Source organism: Lissotriton vulgaris, chromosome 10 (genome assembly GCF_964263255.1).
Source record: "Lissotriton vulgaris chromosome 10, aLisVul1.2, whole genome shotgun sequence".
NCBI classification, from domain to species: Eukaryota; Metazoa; Chordata; class Amphibia; order Caudata; family Salamandridae; genus Lissotriton; species Lissotriton vulgaris.
In genome coordinates, this window is record NC_141698.1 from 1,021,245,645 (window position 1) to 1,021,269,316 (window position 23,672).

Here is a 23,672-nt window from a genome sequence, read left to right on the forward strand (position 1 = left end):
TACTTCCCTCAACTTGACTGTCACCACATGGAGCTCCTTGTGAAAGACATGTCTAGGATCTGTATCACCTCCTCAACCCCGGTGGAACCACATGAGCTCCTTAGAAAGGCGTACCAAGGCCCTGATCCACTCCCTGCACTCCTGGTGTCACCACAGGGAGCTGAGCTCCTTCTGAAAGGCGGAGCTGGAGCCTGCACCTCTCTGCACTCCTACTTTCACACACAGAGCATTTCGTGCAAGACATACCTGGGCACCACATTCCTCACTCGTGAGGGCACCACAGTGAGCGTCTTGTGAAAGACATACCTGGGCACCACTTCCCCCACTCCTGAGGTCACCACAGTGAGCGTCTTGTGAAAGACATACCTGGGTACCACTTCCCACACACATGACAGCACCACATGAAGCTCCTTGTGAATGTGTGACTAGGGCACCCTCCGTCCCCACCCCCCCCCTCCCCCCCCACCCCCCCACCCCCATGACTCGCAGCACTCCTGGTTCAGCCACTGTGATTTCATTGTACACGGTTGACCCTTTTCACACCCTCTCACAATCAGACTCACTTCCTTAAGGCGCTGCCACGAGTATTCACGAGGAAACCCCTGCTCGCGGCAGCGCGTTCAAGAGGAAACCCCTGCTCGCGGCATCGCGTGCAAGAGGAAACCCCTGCTCGCGGCAGCGCGTGCAAGAGGAAACCCCTGCTCGCGGCAGCGCGTGCAAGAGGAAACCCCTGCTCGCGGCATCGCGTGCGGGGGACAATCCACGCCCAGACTTTGTCCTTGTGGGAACTGCGCCTCGTCGCCCAGATCAGTTTAGAATATCACAATATTAATAACCATCATCATCATTATTACAAAAAAAACCTTAAAATATATATATTTCACAAACGAAATATTAATTCATCTCTTGAGCTCTACCTTCTTGTGTTTTCCCTGGTTTTATTACATTCCACGCTATGACCCTTGTCCTAGGAAGAGAAATCTATTTGTTTCAAGATAAATAAAAGATACGGGTCCTTCTTAAGCCTCCTGGCGTGAGAGGGGCTCGGGTGACGGACAGGTTGAGGTGACGGGTGGAGGAGGGAGAGCGACGAGGGGGAAATTCAACTCACCTTGCAGGGCTCCCCCCCACACCAGCCCCTCCCACCTCAGACTGTGTATAAAACCTGCCTGAGCCAAGAACAGGCAGAAGAGGAGCAGCTGGCCTGCCCTCACAGAGACCCCCAGAAATAGGACCGGTCGTCACAGGGCGTCTATCCAGACCAGACCCTCAAGGAGAGTCCCTCGGACACAGGAAGCTAGACGACCCTCACCCGAGCAGCCCTCATAGAGGAGAGACAGCAGCGACCCTCACCAGAGCAGCCCTCAGAGGAGAGACAGAACCGACCCTCACCAGAGAAGCCCTCAGAGGAAAGACAGCACCGACCATCACCAGAGCAGCCCTCACAGAGGAGAGACAGAACCGACCCTCATCAGAGCAGCCCTCAGAGGAGAGACAGCAGCAACCCTCACCAGAGCAGCCCTCAGAGGAGAGCCAGCAGCGACCCTCACCCGAGCAGCCCTCAGGGGAGAGACAGCACCGACCCTCACCAGAGCAGCCCTCACAGAGCAGAGACAGCACCGACCCTCACAAGAGCAGCACTCAGAGGAGAGACAGCACCGACCCTCACAAGAGCAGCCCTCAGAGGAGAGACAGAACCGACCCTCACCAGAGCAGCCCTCACAGAAGAGAGACAACAGCGACCCTCACTAGAGCAGCCCTCAGAGGAGAGCCAGCAGCGACCCTCACCCGAGCAGCCCTCAGGGGAGAGACAGCACCGACCCTCACCAGAGCAGCCCTCACAGAGGAGAGACAGCACCGACCCTCACAAGAGCAGCCCTCAGAGGAGAGACAGCACCGACCCTCACAAGAGCAGCCCTCAGAGGAGAGACAGAACCGACCCTCACCAGAGCAACCTTCACAGAGGAGAGACCACACCGACCCTCACCCAAGGGTCCCTCAAAGAAAACGGAGGCGCGGCCCCGTGACGGAAAACAGAGCTCCCGTCCCTCGGTATGTACAAACTTTCCATCTCTGTGATACTTTCCTCTTGTGAGAAACCTGTCCACGCCTGTACCTTTCAGTGTGAGCGGCCTGTCCTTGTCTCTCCACACTGCACAGCCTGTCCCTTCACAGTGCTTTACTCTGATCTGTCCAGCCTGCCCCGCTCTCACTTTGCACCTGTCTGTCCCATCTCCACCTGCCCGTCTCTCTGTGGCTCTTACCTCTGGTTCAGATTTAACTTCTTAACTCGTCTCACCTCGTGAACTTTCAACAAATTCCAGCTCCTGTTCTCACCTCTAAGCTCCATTTTACCTCCTGCCCTAGTCTTAGTTTCACTGCGAACCCCATCTCATCCCCTGCACCCCTTTCACTGGCTGTTCTCATTTTACTTCCTGTCCCTCCCCGGCTCCTATCTCAATTCTGGATCGAATTTTGCCCACTGTCCCACTCTCACAAGTGTCTTCGATCACACACTCTGTTCCACTCATGTCTCTTCCTTCTCACTCACTGTCCCACTGTCATCTGGCTTCAATCACACCTACTGTCCCACTCTCACGATTTCCATCTCACCCACTGTTCCACTCTCACATGTGTCTTCCATCTCACCCACTGTCCTACTCTCACACCCTGTTCCCATCTCACCTCTGTCTGATATTAGGCCTCTGCCTCCTGTCTCACCCCCTGTTCCCCATCCAACCTTGTGCACCAATTTACCCACCCAGCTACTCGTCTTCCATCTCATTCTTACCCCCATACCCCTCTCACCCCCTGTCGCAATCTCACCTCTTGTTCCCTCTCACCCCCTGTCGCAATCTCACCTCTAGTTCCCTCTCACCTGTGGCTAATTTCTTATCTTTTGCCCTCTCTCCCCTCCCCAGGTCTGCCACTCACCATGGAAGGCTTCGCCTCTGTGTACTACAGTGAACCATCCGTCATGGGCTTCCTCGCCAACGTCATCGGCGCCTTCCTGGTGGCCCTACAGAACTTCTTTTCCTTCCACACCAAAATGAACGCTGAAGGGGTGGAGAACATCCTGGCAGGTGAGTGTGGAAGCCACAGATCACACAAAGAGTTACAGGTGGCGCTGGGATAACATGCATAGGACACTTGGAGGGAGGGGGTACACACTGCGCACCCACACACAAACACACGTGTTGCTCAATGCCTGTGTTATCTCTTGCAGGGGTCCATCTCATCCTGATTGGAGGACTGACACAGCTCATTGCAGGCTTCCTGTGCTTCCGGAAGTACGATCACCTTGGGAGCACCGCCTTTGTGGCATTCGCCGCCCTCTGGAGCAGCTACGGGGCTACACGTGTCGTCCTGGGCGCGTACCCCACCATCCACAACACCACACAAACCCTGAACATTTCTAACAATCAAACCATCATGGCCGCCTCCCCTCTTCCGGTCGCTGAGAGCGCAGTAGCAGGGCTGGTGGCATACACCGCCGTCGCCTTCATCCTCTCCTTCTGCTCGGCCACTGTTAACTACGTCATGCCTTTCGTGTTTGGCGCCATCACCCTCACGCTGGTCTTCGAGGCGGTGGGGCTCTTCGGACAGTGGGCGCTGGTGGTCTCGGGGACCCTGGAGCTGCTCATCGTGTTGTTTGGTTTCTATGGCGCCACTGCTCTGCTCCTGAAGGGCCTGACCCAGAGGTACGTCCTTCCAGGCTTCGGGAACCCCTTGTTCAGCGTCTTGCTTCTGGGCTCGGCCAACAGCACCTCTTCCAGTGGCATCGGGGAAGAGACCAAGAAGAACTCCAAGTACGCGGAGCCCATGGCCTTGGGACACATCGCGGACGCGGTGGCCTCGCTCATCTTTGCCTTTTATTGCTTTGGGTACATGAAGACCTTCTACATTGGCGCCATCTGGGTCAGCATCAATGCGCTGTCCCAGCTCTGCGCCAGCTACTACAGTTACTTGAGAGAAGACGTCTACCACACCACCAAGCTTGGGCTCCACAGCCTCTTCTGGCTGCTGATGTCCTGGGAAGAGTTCATCCTCACGGTGCTGCTCACGGGGGACAATGTGGACAAGAGCCGAGCGGGCATGGTGGGGGGCTGGTTCTTTCTGGTCGCCGCTTGCATCCTCTGCCTGATGTCCCTCAACAGAGACCTCCTGGAGGTGCTGCAGAATTCATGCTTCCTCCTCCTCACGGTCTCCACCATCCACCAGATTCCACTCCTGGGATCCCATATCTTCTTCGGAGTGGTCTGCAGCATCTACACCGCCACCTCCCTCTACGCCACTTTTGCCAGCCTCATTAACTCCATCGCTGATAAGTCGCTGATCTCTACTGGACCCCAAGTGATGTCATCGGCTACGCTCCAGGACTTGCTGCTGAGCCTGAAGCGCGTCACCAGCAGGTTTAAGGAGGGCCAGGAGGTCAGCACCACCAGATGCCAGCTCCCTGATGCCCTCTTCTTCTTCTGCAATGGCCTGGCATCACTCTCTGCCATCCAGGGGTCCCTCAGTGACCCCACCAGAGCCCACCTCTCCATCCCTTGGGTGCTGATCCCTGGCGCTCTCTTCCAGTTGTACGTCTGCAGGATCGTGGTCCAGAGAGGGCGAAGATTTGGGTCGGTCTTACCATTCTTTTACGCTGCTGTATGGGCCACATGGGCGTGGCTACGACTTGCAGGTAATTTATGATCTCTTAATCTTTACAATGTGTAAAATGTATTCACAAAAGTCCTAGGGATCCAGTGTCATGAAGCTTCTGAGTGGTTTAGATCCTCAGGCACACCAGTAGGGGCAGTGGGGGGATGTATATTTCTGGTTATTGGTTTCATTTGGAGCAGCCATGCATGCAGGTAGTTTCTTGATGACATCACATGCAGTTCTTTGTCTGACTGGGGGGCCCTTGTGACCTGATGAAGTACCTGGGAGGGGTCATATGTGATGGCTGCCAGGTGGGGGGCAAATGGTTGAAAAGGAGGTGGGCACTAGGAGGGGACTAATGACTTATGGAACCATTAATGGGTCTGGATAAACAATTGATAAACTATTGTTGATAATCCAGGTGTGGGAAGAACAAAAAGGCATTAATATTATTGTTCAAATAACTGGCCATTTCTTGTACCCGGGGGCATATTTACCAGAATTTAATTTTCGCGTGTCTTCTGACTCATGCGAGAAAACACCTTATACTGGGATAAGGAGCTCAGGGAAGTGTGTATCAACAAATCGGGCCGCACCTTTTCAGGGTGGGGTGGAAGATACAGTTTTGCACATCATCAAAAGTCAACATCCAGCCCCATGATTGGCTGTTAGATGATCGAGGTGTTGACAGTATATGGTCCTCTCCATCCCTTGTCTCTGCTCCTGGCCCTCTCCTGCCTTTGAAGGAAGAGCTCCTTCCTGTGTTCTGTTTCATCCATGACTAACCCTCTGCCCCCCTCCTCTTCCCTCTCCAGGTCCCCTGCTAAATATCCACGTCGCCAGTTATGGTGCATTCACTGTTGGTGCCGTCACCTTCCTGGTCATCAATGTCTTCCTGATGTCCTTGGGTAAGTCTCTCCGGATCCCGAGGTTCAGTCATCCCTCTGTTGAATCCTTGAGGCCCAGGTGCCCTGACAGACAGCAGCTGCTTCCGGCTGCAGTGGGTCCGGGCCGGAGTCTGTCCTTCGATGGTCCATATGGACAGTTCTGAGGCATCGTAGCGTCCTCATCTAAAGACTTAAACAACTGCAAACCCCGCTGACCTCTGAAATATGTCATTTCTGGTTCTGACGCCATCTTGTTCTGCTTGTTCCACAGTCGCCTATGCCAACGTGGTGCTGGTGCTGCTCGCGCTGCTGATGGAGGCGGTGATGGTCTGTTTCCTGCTCTTCACCTTGGAATGCCTGCCTCTCGCGCTCGAGAGTAAGTGGACGCCTTCACTGTGGGATCCTCTTGTGTGTTAATGCATGTCAGTGATCTCTAAAGGGTTAATAAACAAGCAATATCTATCAAGTGCCATCCCGAGTCCACCTGCAATGTGGTGGGGGCTAAAGGGAAGTGGTCTGTAGAAAGGACTGGAGTGCGCCTGACAAGCCTGTGCTTCTGAAGGGCTGTGGGGGGTGAACAGAGTCAGTTACATGTCAGGCTCTGCTAGAGTTGGTCTCTACAAGGCAAGGGGCTGGAATGGAGTCAGTCACAAACATGACATGTGTCTGGTTCTCTGCCAGACCTCCACGTGTCTTAGTTTCTGTACCTGTCTCTCCACTGCTGCCTTAACATCACCTTCTTATAATACGAAGAGTTGGGGTGAGCCCGATAACACTAGGAACCAGGATAATTAAGTATAAACCAAGATAGGAGTTCAATACCAGTTTAAATGTTTTATCACACTTAATTACATACAGAGAGAAGGCGAGTGAAAAAGTAATCTGTCTTATGTATTCTTGAAATCCCTCCTGAAGGGAACCCCGTCTTGGTTTAACATTAACTTGATCAGCACACTTGTCTCTTTTGTTGATTTTATGAACTTTATGTCTAATTTTCCCCTCTTTGTGTTACTTTCAGTCACTGTGTTGTCCGTCTTCAGTGTCGTCTGTATCTACGGAGCGGCGGCATCTCTTGGAAACTGCATTTTCAGCAAGGACCTAATTCCCATGGGACCCTCTTTCTTCAAGGTACAGTGATAAGTACACATGAAATATGTTACGATCACTATTCTTTCCGATGTGTCTGTCCATCTCTGTCCTCGAACTCTGTGATGTGCATGTGCTGCTCAAAGGCAGCTGTAGGTGGCACTGTCTCACTCCTTGTCGGCTCTTTGCACTTTTAGGAAACGAAGTCAGAGGAGAAAGTTGAGGCGTCCGACTCCTGCGTGTGCCCCGATTCCTATCGCACCGGCAGTCTAAGGACCATCGCCGCCCTGCTGGACCAGGGTGGGGTGTGCGGGGTCCCCACAGACACGGTCTACGCCCTGGCGGCCTCCTGCAAACACCCCGAGGCCATCCAGAAGATTTACACCATCAAGGTGAGCACCGAGGGGCGGACTTCCGGCGGAATTTACCGAGTCCGAGACAGATGCTCTGTCATTGAAGAATAAGGGGCACCTTTACCAGAACACTTAGAAATCACCCTGTGGGGGGAGACATTGTCATGGAAACGTCAGGGTGAAACCATTCTGCAGGGGTGTGATTACCATGGTGATACCAGCCTGGAGTATGTATAGTTGGAAATATTGACATGGAAATTACAGGGTGAAACCATTCTGCAGGGGTGTGATTACCATGGTAAAATCTGCCTAGAAACTTCCATCTCCAAAACTTTTTTTTTTTAAGGAAAGCAGCCAGGTTAAATGGTAGCTTGTCATTCTTTGCGGGGAGAGTGGGGGATGGGTTGATAAGGGAGGTGTGGGCTCCAGTCCACTCACAGTCTCGGGAGAGAATCCTGCTTATGGGGCAGAAGGGCCCAGCGAGATGCTATCACATGCACAAGAAAGATGCTAATGCCCCAGAGCACACAGCGAGTCTGCGTTCTCAGACTATAAACCCACTGTGCAGATTCCAAAGCACTGAATTCTGTGTCCAGTGTCTGCTGTAGGTCATTAGAAGGTCCTACAGGCTTTTAACCTGTACAATCTCTTGGCTAGCACTAGTTACATTTAGTTTATTTTCAGAGGTGGTGTGACTGGGTCTAAGCTCATTTTTAGGTATCACGTGATCCTGCACAGAATGTCTGAAGGTCATGACCTCCCTCTTCTCTCTCTAAACCAATCATTTCTCCCCTCTCTTACATCCTCTGCAGGACCGACCCCTGGAGAAGCCCATCTGTATCTGCATCTCCCACCTGGACCAGCTGCGGGCCGTGAGACCCCCCTTCAGCCCCCTGCTGTGGGACTTCATGGGGAGCGTCTACCCTGGGGGTGTCAGCTGCATTGTCCAGAAGGGGGAGTGGCTGAAGAGGATGGGTGAGTGTGACCTCTTCTGCATGGTCTGTTTCCTTCTCCAAAGAGGGGTGGGCTGGGGAGGGTAGAGGGGTGAGGGCTACACATGCCAGAAGTTGTGCCTGGGGACATTCAGGGGTGTGCCACTTCATGTAAGTGCTGCTGGTCTAGATCATGCTTCATTCACCCCCTCACCCCCCAATATGTACCGACCCCCATGTCAGGCAGGTATTACACCCACCTGTCACTCCATTCACCCCCCAATGCCTACAGACCCCCATCTTATGTAGCATTGTATGTAGATATCAGGGTCCATTCACCCCTTTACGTCTACAGGCCCCCATCTCACGAAGCTACTGTGTGTACATATCAGAGTTCATTCAGCCCCCCTAATATATGCATACCCCAGTCCATGCGGATCTTACCTGCACATTCACCCCTTGATATCTACAGACCCCTATCTCATGGGGGTATAACAAGCACACAGACCCCCTGATGTCTACAGACCCCCCTCTCATGCAGGCAGTGCATGTACATTAACCCGCCTTCTGTTTATATACGCCCATCTCATGTAGCTGTTGTATGTACATATCAGGGTCCAGTGACCCCCCATTGGGTGTACAGACCCCCATCTCATGTAGTTATTGCATGTGCATATCAGGGTCCAGTCCCCCTTAATGTGTAACAAGCCCAATCTCATGCAGGTATTCTATGCACATTCACCCCTAAAGCACACAGACCCCCATCTCATGTCCCCATGGCATGTACATATTGTATATATTATGTATATATGTGTGTGTGATGTATGTGTACATGTGTGTAAAACAGATAAAGAAATAGATGTGACTCGCACAATTCCTGACTAAAACATGAATTAAACCCCACAGCAATGACAAAACAAGGAAAGGTTGCTTTCGTTATACTATGGCTGTATAAGAAACAAAAATGGTGTGCTGAGTCAGTGTACTTTTCAGTTGTAAAATAGTCCCTTGCACAGACAGAATGATATATCAAACCGCCATAAAATTATGTAAGACAGAAAAACTATTCTGGCTGAATTCTTTTTTAAAGAATTGTTAACAATATGCATTGCAGACATCTGGCCTCTCAAGATCTAACAAACAAATGTGTGCATGCCTTTCACAGTATGCTTTAGTAGAACTTCTTTCATGCTGAATGGACAATGTGTGCAATCACTTATTCAAGGACTTTAATTAACTCTTGATGTTCTGAGGCTAGACCATTCAAACATCTGCTCAAATTAAGCACAACCAATTGAAGGCACCACTGTACAGCAACTCTGGTCATGATGCTGAGCAAATAAATACAGTCAAACACAAATGCTCACTCCCTCACACCTGACATGTGGCTGATTAATTTTGTTATTTTCTCCTCCTGCAGGAGTTGGACCAGCATATGACATTGTGGGCACCAAAGACTCCATCATGATCCGAGTGCCGGACCACACCATCTCGGCCCACCTGACCGACATGACCGGCCCTCTGGCCATCACCTCCGCCAATCCCAGCGGGGAGTGTGATAGCACCCACCATGACATGGTCATCTCGTGAGTACTCACTCAGAACAGGGGTTCAAATCAGGAAAAGGGTGTGAGTGGGCCTTCTGCGGATGGGATGGTACCTGGGGTTTGAGAGTTACTAGATGGCTGCTAGGGGCTGAGGGCAGAGGCAAGGGTTGTTGAGGGGCGTGAGCTGAAGATCCTGAAAGGTGAAAGGAAGAGTGTGGGAGTATTGATGGGTGGTTTGCTTCTTTGCATGAGTTTAGGCTTTTTTAAGCATTTGATTAGACTGGTGCTACTGAAAGGTGGCGGAAGGGGTAACAGTGTTTGTGATATCGCAGCCATATGTTAGGGTGTTTGAGATGCTTAGTATAAGCCTATATGTGGGCGCATTAAACACAGGTGTGTTTGACCGGTTGAGGTCAGGTAGATGTTTGCCAGCCTGCGGCTTCCCCTCAATCCCCAGCACCTGAGCCTTTGTCGATGATTACTTTAAATGAGTGATTTTGTATTTCCTCTCTGTGTTCCAGGCGTCTTCGACACAAGCTGGAGGGGGTGCTGTGTGATGGCGACTCCTACGAGATGGTGGGCTCCACGGTGGTGAACTGTCTGAGGATAGACGAAGGTGGGTCTCAACCAATGCTTGTTTCTGTTTCATCTCTCCCCCTGCTATTCCCAAAGTAGACTCAGGAGCATCCATGGATGTGAACAGAGTGCTCTGCTCCCCACCACCCCTCCCCACCCACCAAACACCTGCCATGAGATTTGGGAAACACCAGTCCTGGTCCAGTGCATTCCTGGTGTCCAAGGCAGACAGGCCTACAAAGCCCACAATGAATGGACAGCTGAAGCATGAAAGGGGCCAGAATGAATGTGTAACTAAAAGATGCACTTTATCGAGCCCCTGAGGAAAACTCCAAGCGCTTGGTCTAAGTTTGCAGGGATGCCACCTGAGGTTTCCTACCTGTGCCGACTCCTGACCCCACTCTCAACTTAACAAGCCTTTCTCTTTATCATTAGTCTGCACCATTGGTGTACAGTGTTTCATCATTTGTTTCACAAAATATCGCTAAAATTACATGAACGGTGTGAAATGTGGTTCTCCTTTATCTTGCATGAAATTTTAATGGTAGTAAATACCGCACATTAAGAAAGTCATGTTGGATACTGACAGAAAACGTAATCTACGAAAAATGTCTCTTTCTGGGACATTTTATGCTCAAAGCCATCTCCAGCGAAGAAGAAAAGATGCAAATTGCATAGTGCAAATTTGGCAAATTTAGCAATAGTGATTACAAATTCACCCAGACTTAGTCAGCACATGGACCCAGAGCCTCCCTCAGTAAGACAATATCCCCCAAGAGGGGATCTTTTATTTTCTCCCCAAACTCATCGTTCTTTGTCGGGGACAATCCTACCCTGCCCAAGTTACCCAATGCCTGAAGGTTCTTACTCTGGACCCATCTGAAAATAGAGACCTCAGAATCACAGATTCCGACATGATGATTTATCAAATATAGACCATACACAAATATACACAAATGTCTCTTTAAAGAGCATTCGACCTGTTAAAAGTTCCTAATTCCAGTGAGACTCACTTTCTAATTATGGGAATACAGAGTTAACTTACTTTTCCATCTCCTGTCTGAGTTTATTGGCCAAGTGCTTGATGGCGAGTTTACTGCTGGTTGACATTTTTGCAGGGAGATAGTTGTGTGTGGAAGATATTTTGGCAGTGGGAGCTTTCGAGTCTGTATTTTAGCTGTTTGTTGTTTCCATGATATCCCACCTTGCCCCAGTCATTCAATGTCCAGCCGCGGTCGGTAGTGGGATGACCTGCAGGGCGGTGACGTGGGGAGGGGGAGGGTCAGGATGGGGGGTGGTAATGTATGGATTACAGAGTTTTACAGGTAAGTAAACATATAAATAAATAAAACAAATTTCGTTGCGTGCACTGCATCACCAAATGCGATGCAGTTCGAGCAACGAAATTCTATTTATTTATTTATATGTTTACTTACCTGTAAAACTCCGTAATCCTTACATTACCACCTCCCACCCTGACCCTCCACCTCCCCACGTCACCGCCCTGCAGGTCATCCCACAATCGACCGCGGCTGCCAATGTCTCCTTGAGGGCCCACACCCCACGCTTTCTCCAGTCAGTGTCTGCCACGTGAGAGGACGGGTCCTTCCTGTACTCCGTCACCCATTGGTTCCTGAGGGCCGATCCCCGCGCTTTCTCCAATCAGTATATGCCACGTGAGAGGGCGGGTCCTTCCGGTACTCCGTCACCCATTGGTTCCTGAGGGTCAATCCCCACTGTGCTCATTATGCTTGTCTCTTCCCCTCCCTCTGCTTCTCACAGACCTCAGACCTGTCCACGCTCTCTCAATCTCATGCTGTTGTGCTTCTTCCTTTCCAGGGATCCTGAGCATCGTGAGGGAGGGCTGCGTCCCCACCACCCACATCATGCAGACGTTCGAGCGCGTGAAGAACGCGCAGGTGTGAGGCTAACACGTGCTACGACCAGTCTTGTTCTATTGACCACTGCAGCATCCGCACAAGACCTGAGCCAGCTGCCATTTGCACTTTATTAACCGGAAATGGAAGCATCACAATCTGAGGCCGTATATCCGCGTCGAGCCTGGGACGAAAGGAAGACATTACCAGAACAGACTTACAGACTTCAGTGGAGTCGGACATTCTTATAGACAACTCACAATACTTTTTTGTCATCATACTTCATTTGGATTGATAGGCAGATGTTTTCTACCCTTCACTCTCCAACAAGGTATTGGCCTGAAAGTCAGTGCTTGGTGATGTGTACAGCGACAGATCCTCGATTCCACGCCCCTCAGGATGCACGGGCACAGATCCAATGTATATATACTGTTGCATTCTGTTTGCGTTCTTTGCTTGAATATTATATTTTATCCTCTGTCCTTTTAATTTAATTTTAATGTAATGCTGATATCGATATTGATGATAAATTCTATTTATTTTGGTACTCTGAGGATGTTTGGTCCTGTCAGATCTCACCAGACTCGTGTGACAGAATACTGCAGAGACAGAGATCTCATATTGTTACAACCACAACTATTGGCTTCACTGGATGGTGCCGGCCACCAATCGAGAGGAGCTTCAAGAATCACTGACAGAAGTTTTTGCGTCCCAGTGACCTACACATAGTATTTAACTTATTTATTATATTGGAGTTTGTATTTATTGAAATAAAATTGCCCTTAAAAAGAAACTGTATTTTCTCTTTGATGTCAGGGGGACCCTTACCACGAATCCTCCTGTGATGCAGCTGTGAAAGAAGGTGTCATGTGTGTGAGTGTGTGTGTGCATTTATTGTGCAAAATTCAGTGGTATAAAACCCATATTTCACACGTAACCATGAAGTTTGGAATATATTTCATGGTTTTCATTGAAATTTGGGTTTTATCATCATAATCACAGCCCCAAAAAGCACTCTGCATCAGAGCTTTACCCTTGTCTGGGCTACTAGAATTAGGCTCAATGGAGAACATAAATATGTGCCATGGCCATCAAAATTAAGTGTATAGAAAAGGCAAATGATGTGGCAAATTCTCTGAAAATATTATTTTGATCCATTTATGGTAGAAACAACATTTTCTCTTGAAATTCCCAAAGTATGTGTCAAACGCAATACATAATGAAATTAACACTGTAACCACAGAATCACATACATTCTGAAGTCTTCACTGTTGCCCATTATTTTATTGGACACTGTTATTAATGAAAGGCAAACAAACCCTAAACATTCTAATTCCAATCAATGCCCATTGGTAGCTACAGTTTTAAGAGAACAGGTTTTTGTCAACAGGTGTAGTACCCCAAAACTAATATCAAATCTAAATAATCCATAACAGGTAACATGTAAGTAAGGCAAGAAAGCGGAGATGATAGTGGACTGTCGTTCCTGCACCTCTATACCAGTTTTCTCTTGTGTTGATCCCGCACAACAAACTCAGACACCAACCGCCTTATGGTGTCACTGTGCTCCAGATCCTTATCAAGTAGTTAAATGATGTGCGTAGGATGAAAAAAGTCCAACAAATAAACGTAGAATTTTCAAAAAGTTCTTTTATTGTCAGGTTTTTAGATTAATTCAAAGACAAAGATTCAGCCAACACGTGTCGTTCTCATTGAGAACTTCGTCTGGGCTTCTCAGGGTAATCTCCCTTCTGAAGGAACAAACGCATGTACATTTGTGTGAGTCGTGAGAAAATTTGCATTAAAATTGCACTGAGCGGGAACCAAAGGATTTAAGGTGTTCTTTGTGCAACAGAATTCAAAACGTGGTCAGGGTCCCATTCTCAGAAAAAGAAGTCCAATAAGGTTCATCCAAACAGTAGAGCTGCAATCAGTCTGTATCAAAGTAAGGTGAAGAGAAATACTCAAAAAAGAGCATCTAAAGGCTCTTTAGCAATGTAGGCATGTGTTAAATCTGTATAATAATCGCGCCAACACACACCATAGTAGGAACTCCAGGCAGTAACTTTTAAATGAGGTTCAGATTGGCCCCATGGTCTGGAGGGGGTGAGGGGCTCATATTCTTACTTAGAGTCGAGCTTGCCTCGGCAGTTGGTCACCTACTCGTCCCCGGAGAACACATCTTGTGAGAAACTCTCCATGCTGTCTTTCATGAATTCTAGGCAACAGCCGAGCAGGCAGACAGCATGGAGGGTTAATATACAGGATGAGATTTCCTTAAATACAGGCATACGTTAACATATATTTGGGGCCCACCCGTAGGGGGGGGGGCACTGTCCACAGACACAGGAATGGTGTGATAAAGGCCGCTTTATTGGAATCAGGTGCACCCTGCCTATTCCCCAACCTTGGCCTGTGCCGAACAAAACTAGGCCTAACTAAATTTGTGAATGCCTGACAACCCCTAACCGGATCCCCAACATTGCCACATCATACAACATCTTACAACATCCCGTCCACAACAATACCCCCATGCCTACCAACTGTAAATTACCTCATTGTCCCCCACCACCTACAGAAACAGCCCAGGCCTCCTCAACTACCCCAACTACCCCCTTTCTGAACTAGGAGAAGCGCCAAAGAAAAGCGCAGCACCCGCACCTGATCCGGCGACAAACAAGCTGCCCCTCAATACCCACCTATCGATTGTGCACCATCATCCAAGAAAACCCCTTCGAGTACTACAAAAAAAACCCACGTAGAACCCCTAAAAAACACTAACTAAAGGGCGGGTGGGCGGGCAAAAACTCGTGCCCCCACTGTCCTGATGCCAGCTGCTGTGTCACTGCACCAAAATGGTGTCCAGTGACACAAGATGTCCGATTATAAAAGCCCCAGCCCAAAAACAGCCCAACTGAAGCCCAAGAAACCTCCCCCAGCCCAACCAGCCCAAATTGCTCTGCTGTGTCTCCGGTGCCCCCTTTCCCACCCCCACGGCCCCAAAACTACCCGTGGGGGCAAGCCTCCCGTTGGTCGGCTGCCCCTCAAATCCCCATTGGGGCCCATCCGTAGGGGGGGCACTGACCACAGACACAGGAATGGTGTGATAAAGGCCGCTTTATTGGAATCAGGTGTACCCTGCCTACTCCCCAACCTTGGCCTGTGCCGAACAAAACTAGGCCTGGCTAAATATGTGAATGCCTAACAACCCCCACCCCTAACTTGATCCCCAACATTGCCACATCATACAACATCTTACAACATCCCGTTCGCAACAATACCCCCATGCCTACTGACTGTAAATTACCTCATTGTCCCCCACCACCTACAGAAACAGCCCAGGCCTGGCTAAATATGTGAATGCCTAACAACCCCCACCCCTAACTTGATCCCCAACATTGCCACATCATACAACATCTTACAACATCCCGTTCGCAACAATACCCCCATGCCTACTGACTGTAAATTACCTCATTGTCCTCATTGTCCCCCACCACCTCATTGTCCCCCACCACCTACAGCAACTACCCCCAACTACCCCCCTTTCTGAACTAGGAGAAGCGCCACTCAAAAGCTGCATTAGCGACTTTCGACCCCCCATAGGACTCCAACCTCCTCGGATTCCTGCGCACCCCCAAGGCCCCATCCAGCACCTCCTTCAACTGCACGATGTATAACTCCATCCTGTACCGTGAGAGATGCACTCCAACCTTCCCTAACAAAGTAAAAGCTTGGGGTGTTCCATCCTGCCTATCTCCTCCCTGGCACAGAAATCCGTCATCTCCCTGTTGATCTTCCACCTCGTCCTATCAATCGCCCCAGGGCGCTCCGTCCCCCCCCCCCCCCCCAGAACCTTCTAGGAATAAATTCTGACCAGATCAAGTGGCAACCTGCCCAATTCCTCTTAATCTCCAACAGTTCCCTCTTCATCTGTTTGACCAGTGCCCAACCCTTACACTGCAGCAGGTCATTTTCGCCCAGATGGATATCTAACACATCCGGGCACACCGCCCCCCTGACCACATTGTTCAGCAAGGGCATCAACTCATGCCAACGCATTCCCCCCTTTCCCCGCCAGTGACATCTAAACAAACTATCATCCAAATCCAGGTTGAGCCCTCTCTGCCCACTTGACAAATGAGTGTCACACAATGAAAGTGTTCAGGCTGTCCACCTCTGCCCCGCCACAGCACCTGAAAAGACACACATATCAGAGGGCAAACCAACAAGCTCAGAGCGCCTCTTCTACTCCCTGAATCCTGACGTATCGCCTATAGCAATCAGACTTCCACCGCCCCAACCGCTTGATCTCTTCCTATCCCCAACCACACCGCGCTGCCTCTGTTGCCGCCCGATTCGAAACAAGTGCGTCCCAAACGCCTTCAGGTCCTCACCCCTATTCCGCAGGGCGTGCCGCAGAGCCTGCAGAGCCTGAGCCGCTGTCACCCTGCCGCCATCCGTTTGCCTGAAAACCACGTCGTCCTCCGCCTTCCGATCTGCCGCCAACCGCCGGCCCCAAGCTGCCGCAAACACTTCGTCGTGCCCCCTGCGGCCCAGCACCACCCACGTCTCCACCCCCCTCTAATCCGTCTTTGAGTGCCGCAAACGCACCACAACTTCCCGGTCCCGCATCTCCACGGCCCCCTTTCGGGCCTACCAACTCCGACACCCGAAACGCTACAAAAAACAGCCAGGACATAAGCGTGGAAAACAATACTGCCTCGCTTCCGCTCCGGTACACCGACGGCAACACACCATTCAACGCCCCCAGCAATGCCCCCGTGACCGGCTGACGCTGCGCCACCCATGCTCCCCTCTCCCTCTCCCACCCTTCCAGCAATCGAGCCCCCAACTCACCCCCCGACGGGGGGTACCCCACCACAACTTCCCCATGAACGCTACTGCCGCCAATTTGCCCGCAATCGTCACCCGCGACAGACCCCTGTCCATCAGACTCAACATGAACTGTACCACCTGCTCCTCCCACTGCCAGGGATCCCCAAGCCTTACCGCACCCGAGCGCCGGAACTCCTACTACGCCTGCGCATACGCCTTCCACGTGGACGCGGCCATCAACGTCCTCACCAGCTGAACAACCTGGCGTCTCCTACTGACCAGAGCTCCCTCGGTACTGACGTCTTGACCGTCTCCGCCGCCGTGGCTAGCCCATGGAACCTCTGCCACTGTGAACAAGACAAAGCATCCACAATGTCATTGTCCACTCCCGGCACGTGGCACGCATGAAACATAATGTCATTCTCCAAACAGCGCAACACTAAAACTCTCATCAGCTTCAAATCCTGCGGGTCCCGCGCCGACTGCCTGTTCACCATGTGTACCACAGCCATGTTGTCCACTCTGAAAAACACCCTCTTGTGTGCCAACTCACCCGCCCACACAGTGACTGCCACCAACAACGGAAACAACTCCAAGAAAGCGATGCTACGGCCTCCTGCCTGCCAATGTGCCAGGCCATTGCTCCGCGCACCACCGCCCGTCCCAGTACAGGCCAAAGCCGCTGACACCCGCCGCATCGGAGTACAGCGTAACGTCCCACTCCCAGTCCTCCGCCGGCGCAATCGGCACACCATTGAACCGCTCTAGGAAAGCCCGCCACATCCGCAAGTCCTCCTTCACCCCTGCCGACAGATGCACGTGGTGATGGGGAAGGGTCAAACCCGACAACGCCAAGCCCAACCTCCTACAGAAATTACGACCCGCACGCACCATGCAACAAGCGAAGTTAAGATGCCCCAAGAGGACCTGGACCTCCCGTACCAACACTTTCATCTTGCCCAGCATGTCGTCCCCAAATGCCAACATGACCGACCTCTTGTCCTCCGGCAGGCGTGCTTCCATGGCAGCTGAGTCGAGTTCTATACCGAGAAAGGACAACACCATACTGGGACTGTGCGTCTTCTCTGGCGCCAGAGGAACCCCAAAATCCTCCATCATCCCTGCTGTTGGACTTGGCCCTTCTGGCAGGTTCACCCCTAAACTTTTTGCTTTGTGAATGTGAATTGGAGGTAGTGATTTTTTGGTTTCTGCGCACTTTCACTGTGTCCCAGTGGAAAGTGCGTGCGCACTCTGAGTGCGTGGAGTAAGGTTGGCCTGCCCTCCCATAGGAATGCATGGGGAATGTCTGTGTCCCTAGTATTTCCTGATGCGTGAGGTGTGCATGCTCGAATTTGGTATGTGCGAACTCGTGAGAGTAAATGCTTCGCAATGATGTATGTGGCATGATTGTGTCTTGTGTACAAATGCCACTTCTAGGAGTTGGCATATTAGTGTAAAATATACCTAGAGTTTGATTGGCTGGAGCTGGCTGGTGAGCCTGGCTCCAGGAAGGCAGGATGGGTCTGCCCTTGGTTAGTGGGAGATTAGCATGCTGATGGCTGGGGTGGAGTGCACCTGTGTCCTGAATGTCTCCGCCCCCTGTGGTGCGTCTAATGACCCTAGCCCTGCCAGTGAATAGAGTGAGGGCTGAGCACATCATGGGTGCTCCAAAACCAGCTGCAACTGGTTTCTCCCCCACCCTGCACTACAGACAAAGGATTTACTAGTATAAGAAGGGGCTGTGTCCCCTTAGAAATTGTTCTCTTCCAGGATCCTGAGGGGGCTGCTGCTGCTGGAGGCCAGGAGGAACCGCCACTTGGGCCTGCCTCCCTGCCTGGAGGCCCAGTGAGCTGGCCCCTGGTCTAGCCTTGCCCCCCCCCCACCTTGCTCTGCTGAGGGACCTTTTGCTGGAGCCTATTTTGCTTTATTTTGCCCACTAAGCGTTGGGAGCGCTTTATCTCTTCTTTACAGAGCCTGGGAGCGCTTTATGTGCATAGAGCCGGAGCCCACCCGGAATTTGTCACCCCGTGTTGTGGCCGAGCGGCGCGGGTGCCATCCCGCTCATTTCCGCCTTCATCTGCCGTTTTTATGCCCCCTAGCGCGAGGAGCACTTTCTTTTAATTATTGCCAAAAAGCCGGTTACCACCCGGCATTGCTGCGCAAGATCGTCCCTGCCGGCGCCCGACCCGGAAGTCAGGCAGGCCGGGGGCGGGACGTTAGGACAGCCGGAAGCCCAGGTGGGAGCCTACCCTGCTCTGGGCCGTGTTGCAGGAAGAAGGAGCGAGGAAGTAGGAGCAGCGAGAGCCTACCCCGCGCTCCTGCGTGGGCCGAGAAGTGCCGCCGTCTGCCTCGCTCCCCGAGTGACGGGAGAGCCCAGTGAGAGGAGTCCCGGCCGCAGGGAGACGTCGCCGGGACCCAGTGCGACGTCGGAACCCCCGCAGCAGAGTCCGGTGAGTGGAGTGCAGGCGTCTCGAGGTGGGGGGGCCCCGGTGTTCTTTAAAGGCCCCATAGGGGCCCGTGCATACTCCTGGAGCGGCCCCGGAAGGCAGCGGGCCGCTCCCCCCTTAACCCCGACGCAGCTGGCCTTCTTTCTTTACTGAGCCACGAGGGCTCCGGGGGCAGCTTGAAGAGATCGAGTCCCCCGGGAGGGACTCCAACAGTAGTGACGGGCCCAGAGAGGCTCCGGGCAGTTCTTCAGTTGCGAGCCCCCGAGAGGCTCAGGGGCATTGCGTGTTTTGAGCCCAGCGAGGCTCCAACGACGGCCATGCTTGTGCAGAGCCCTGAGAGGGCTCAGGGGGCATTTCTCCATTATTAGAGCCACGAAAGGCTCTTGTGTCCCACAGTGGTTTTAGAGCCCAGAAAGGCTCTAGGGGGCAACCAGTTGTTTTAGAGCCTAGAGAGGCTCAGGGACAGTACTTTTGGCCAGAGCCTGCGAGGCTCCAGCATTGGCCCATCATTGATGATTCAGCTGCTCAGCACTTTGTGGGCAGCTGCTACGTTTAGGCCCCTGATACTGGGAGACAGGGCGTCCTAGCCCAAACAAGGCCAGAGGGCCTAGGGACAGTCCCAGGTGGTGACCTATGTGAGTTTGGCCCAGTTGTTCTTTTGCTGCACCTCTGAATGTGTTTTTATACGTCATGTGCCTTGTTCTTACACCTCTGAATGTGTGTTTATGCATCATGTGTTTATCTTACACCTCTGAATGTTTTTAGGCATCATGTGTTCTCCTGTGCTGCACCTCTGAATGTGTTGTTTATGCATCATGTGTAATGAGCTTATACCCCTACTTGTATTGTGATACTTAGGTGGTTGTTCTTGCTAGTACAGGTGGTGCTAGTGAGGTCCTAGTTACCTGCGTGACCTGTTCCTAAGGTGGTTAGGATTGCGTAGGTGGTACTTAACCTTTACCAGTAGTTACTGGTTGTGTGCTTTATGTTCTATTTTGTGCTACAGTGATTTATATTCTATGTTCTAAGTGCTAATTCTACCTAGTGCTAAGTTCTAAAAGTGCTGATTCCTGACAGTGGTCCAGGTGGCCCTGTCTTGTACATGTCCCCTGTAAATTCTGCCCGTGCCTGTTGGCACATTGTAAAGTGTGTGTTTTTATCTAATGTGTTTTGGTGTAATACAAAGGATATTTTTTTATATAACCTTATGTGGAGTTTCCTTTGTGGTGGGCCGTCGGTGTTGTTGCTGGGGTGCGTGCGCAAATACTTAACTCACATCGCCTCCAAGTTTAGCCTTGCTGCTCGCGCCACGTTACCTAGAGGGTGAGCAGGGGTTATCTTGGCGTGTAACTCCCTTGCCTTGACTTAGGAGTGGTGGTCTCTGACTGACTTTGGCGCAAGCCTTGGCCAGCCAGGGATCCCATTTCTAACATTGGACGCAGCGGTGAGGATAAGGATTTGTGTTTGCGTTGTACCACAGTGGCAACTGGCCGCACTACAAAACTCTGCATTTTAGATAACCACATTTTGGGGATTATTGTTTATGAAGTTCCATTATTTTCTTCTCCTGAAGGTATCATTGTTTAATTGTGTCCAGTACATTTGTTCCCCCGCCCAGTGCCCGGAATTTGGTACCTGTGTCACATGTGGTCAGGTTGAGGAATCAGGGGTGGTAGAAACTGCCTTACCAGTCCGAGGGGGGGTTGTGTGTGGATGAATGGTGTGTGGCACTAGACAAGTGAGTGTGAGTTCTCTAGGATAGGGAGCTTGCTGAATACCTTGTGAATTGTGTACTCCTGTGTTAAGCTCAGGCCCCTAGGTTCCCTGTGTAATCTTGTCTCTAGAACGTCCTGCCAACATGGAGCTTGTTTTTGATTTCAATGAGCTAGCCACATACGGTGTGTGGGAGCTGAGAAGGTTCTGTGAAGAGAGAGGCATAGGGGCGGATAAGGCAGGCTGGTACGAACTTAGGCGCTGCATGGTCAGATGGCAAGAGGATCAATGGGATCTTGAGCGCAGTGAGGGAAGGGGCCCGGGCCTCACACCAGGAGGGTGGTGGGTCTGTGGGGAGCCCTGAAGATTCAGAAGAGGAGGGAGAAGATGTCAGTACCTGGATGCCAGTAGAGAGTGAAGACCCCATAGGTAGGGAGTCCCTTGCTGGGTCCAGTGTAGGAGGCAGCGCCTCATCCCTTTCCCTGTCCCCAGAGGAGCTGGAAGACAGGAGGAGAGAAAGGGAGCACCAGCTGGCTTTAGAAAAGCTCAGGCTAGAGCATGCCCAGGCTATGGCACAGCTGGAGGTTAAGAAGCAACAGCTAGAGACTGAGAGGGTCTTAGCGCAGGTGAGGATAGTGGCTGAGATTGCCTTGGCCAGGGAGAAGATAGCCCTAGAAGGTAGACTATCCCCTGCGCGTAATTGTGATTTTCTGGATTCCCCAGGGAGGGTTGAGTCCAGTGGTGGCAGCTATATAGAGCCCAGTGCAGGAAGTCCCACCCCCAGTTCCCACAGTCTGGTACCTGTTTCCCTAGAAGAGGAGTATAGGTTGAAGTTCAGGGACAGTAGGAAACTGTCTCACCAGTCTTAGGAGGACTTTGCAGGGGACTGTCAGTGTGCACTGATTGAGTGGTTAGAGGTTCCCACGGGACCTGACTTTGACAAACTGTTTGATCTTATTCTAGAGTAACAGTTGCTCAGTCATTGTTGGCCCGAGTTGCGGCAACACCTGTTGAGGTTGGAGACCTATGATCCTTGGGAGCTTGCAAAGGAAGCAGACAGATTGGAAAGTGCCAGAGGTTCTCTAGAGTCATTGGTGAGTGACTCCAAAAGTAGTGGTTCAGTTATCCTCCAGCCCAGCGTATTGGAGGAGGCTCAGTGTAGCCCAGCTAGGTCCCAGGATAGCGAGGAGGGTGTAGGGGCTCACTGCCTGGCTCAGTGGAGCAGAAGTGAGAGGGAGACCGAGGGTCCCCAGACACCCGAAGCCCTGCCTCAGGACTTGGATGGTTTTTTGAGGGAACACCAGGTTGGGGACCTAGGCTGTGCTGTTAGTCCATTTGAGGAAGATCTCCTAGTGTCTAGGGAACCTGGAGCATCTGTAACTAGAGCTCCAGGGGTTCCAGTGTCAGGCAGTGCTACTCCAGGAGGGAGGGCACAGAAGGCCGAAGTGAGGAGTGATTTGGGGATGAGTTTCCCAGTGGATGCACCAGTGGACCAGGGACTAGCCAGTTGGGCTAGATCTTCTTGGGGGGACCCGGGTGGCGCCACTTCTGGTCTGGGGGATCTTCACGCACTGTCAGGTGGACAGGGGACGGGAGATCTGCACCAGACAGACAGTCACACAACATATGTGTCATTTGTTAGCCTCATGGGGATGGTGTGTGAATCCCCAGAAGTCCTGGAGTGCCAGGCAATTGTTCCACCAAAGGTTTTAGACCAGAGGTTGGAAGGCCAGGTTCAGGATCTGCCTGACCTGAAGGGTAGGACATCTGTAAGCAGCGATCTGACCGGTTCTTCTTCCAGAGGAACCTCTCCAGTTGGGAGAGGGCAGACCTCTGGAATGGGGTGCAGAGGGTGGGAGAGCCCACCTCTGACCCCGGTGCAACCTGAGGGGTTAAACCCTGGGTTGGAGTGGCATTGTAAGGGTACCCCTCGCAGGAGGAGGAGGAACCCTAGAAGAAGAGGTAGGGGGAGGAGAGCCTTCCCTGAGACTCCTGGTCCGCCTGAGGGTGTAGACCCTAGGCTGGAGAACCAGTGGCAGTCTAGTCCTGTCTTGCAGACAGGAAGAGTGGAGAATGGCTACTATGTACCAGGGGTTACTACCCCCCACTCTGTGAGTAGGCAGGAACCAGTGGCACCTGGGTGGCCTAGGGCCTGGTCCTGGCCGAGGACAGCTGGAGAGTACCAGTGGGGTAGCCCAGTTATTCCCTACAGTAGTTTTAGAAGGAACCCCAGGGGTTCACCGTGGCGTAGAACAGGAGGGTGTCCCTGCAGTTGCGGGCCCGCGTCCGTGTTCTATCGCCCCAAGCAGGGAAGTCCATCACGGTGGTGATTGTTCTCCCCTGCGTTTTGGCTGGAAGGGGTTGTGTTGGACTTGGCCCTTCTGGCAGGTTCACCCCTAAACTTTTTGCTTTGTGAATGTGAATTGGAGGTAGTGATTTTTTGGTTTCTGCGCACTTTCACTGTGTCCCAGTGGAAAGTGCGTGCGCACTCTGAGTGTGTGGAGTAAGGTTGGCCTGCCCTCCCATAGGAATGCATGGGGAATGTCTGTGTCCCTAGTAGTTCCTGATGCCTGAGGTGTGCATGCTCGAATTTGGTATGTGCGAACTCGTGAGAGGGAATGCTTCGCAATTATGTATGTGGCATGATTGTGTCTTGTGTACAAATGTCACTTCTAGGAGTTGGCATATTAGTGTAAAATATGCCTGGAGTGTGATTGGCTGGAGCTGGCTGGTGAGCCTGGCTCCAGGAAGGCTGGATGGGTCTGCCCGGT

General features: G+C 51.7%; 1 protein-coding gene across 1 annotated transcript; it reads left to right on the forward strand.

The window, feature by feature from the left end:
• Positions 1-2,935: 2,935 nt before the first annotated feature.
• LOC147689251 (uncharacterized) lies at positions 2,936-12,132 on the forward strand. The gene is made up of 10 exons (XM_086940055.1): positions 2,936-3,083; positions 3,227-4,687; positions 5,463-5,555; positions 5,806-5,910; positions 6,553-6,662; positions 6,818-7,012; positions 7,786-7,948; positions 9,326-9,491; positions 9,974-10,068; positions 11,868-12,132. Exons 1-10 carry the CDS (start codon positions 2,936-2,938, stop codon positions 11,951-11,953), a joined length of 2,622 nt encoding a protein of 873 aa, XP_086796181.1. The 3' UTR covers positions 11,954-12,132.
• Positions 12,133-23,672: the final 11,540 nt, after the last annotated feature.

Coding starts and splice junctions, on each gene's coding strand:
- LOC147689251 (XM_086940055.1), top strand. CDS start 2,936: ATGGAAGGCTTCGCCTCTGTGTACTACAGTGAACCATCCGTCATGGGC. Junction 4,688..5,462: donor GGCGTGGCTACGACTTGCAG/GTAATTTATGAT, acceptor TTCCCTCTCCAG/GTCCCCTGCTAAATATCCAC. Junction 6,663..6,817: donor TGGGACCCTCTTTCTTCAAG/GTACAGTGATAA, acceptor TTGCACTTTTAG/GAAACGAAGTCAGAGGAGAA.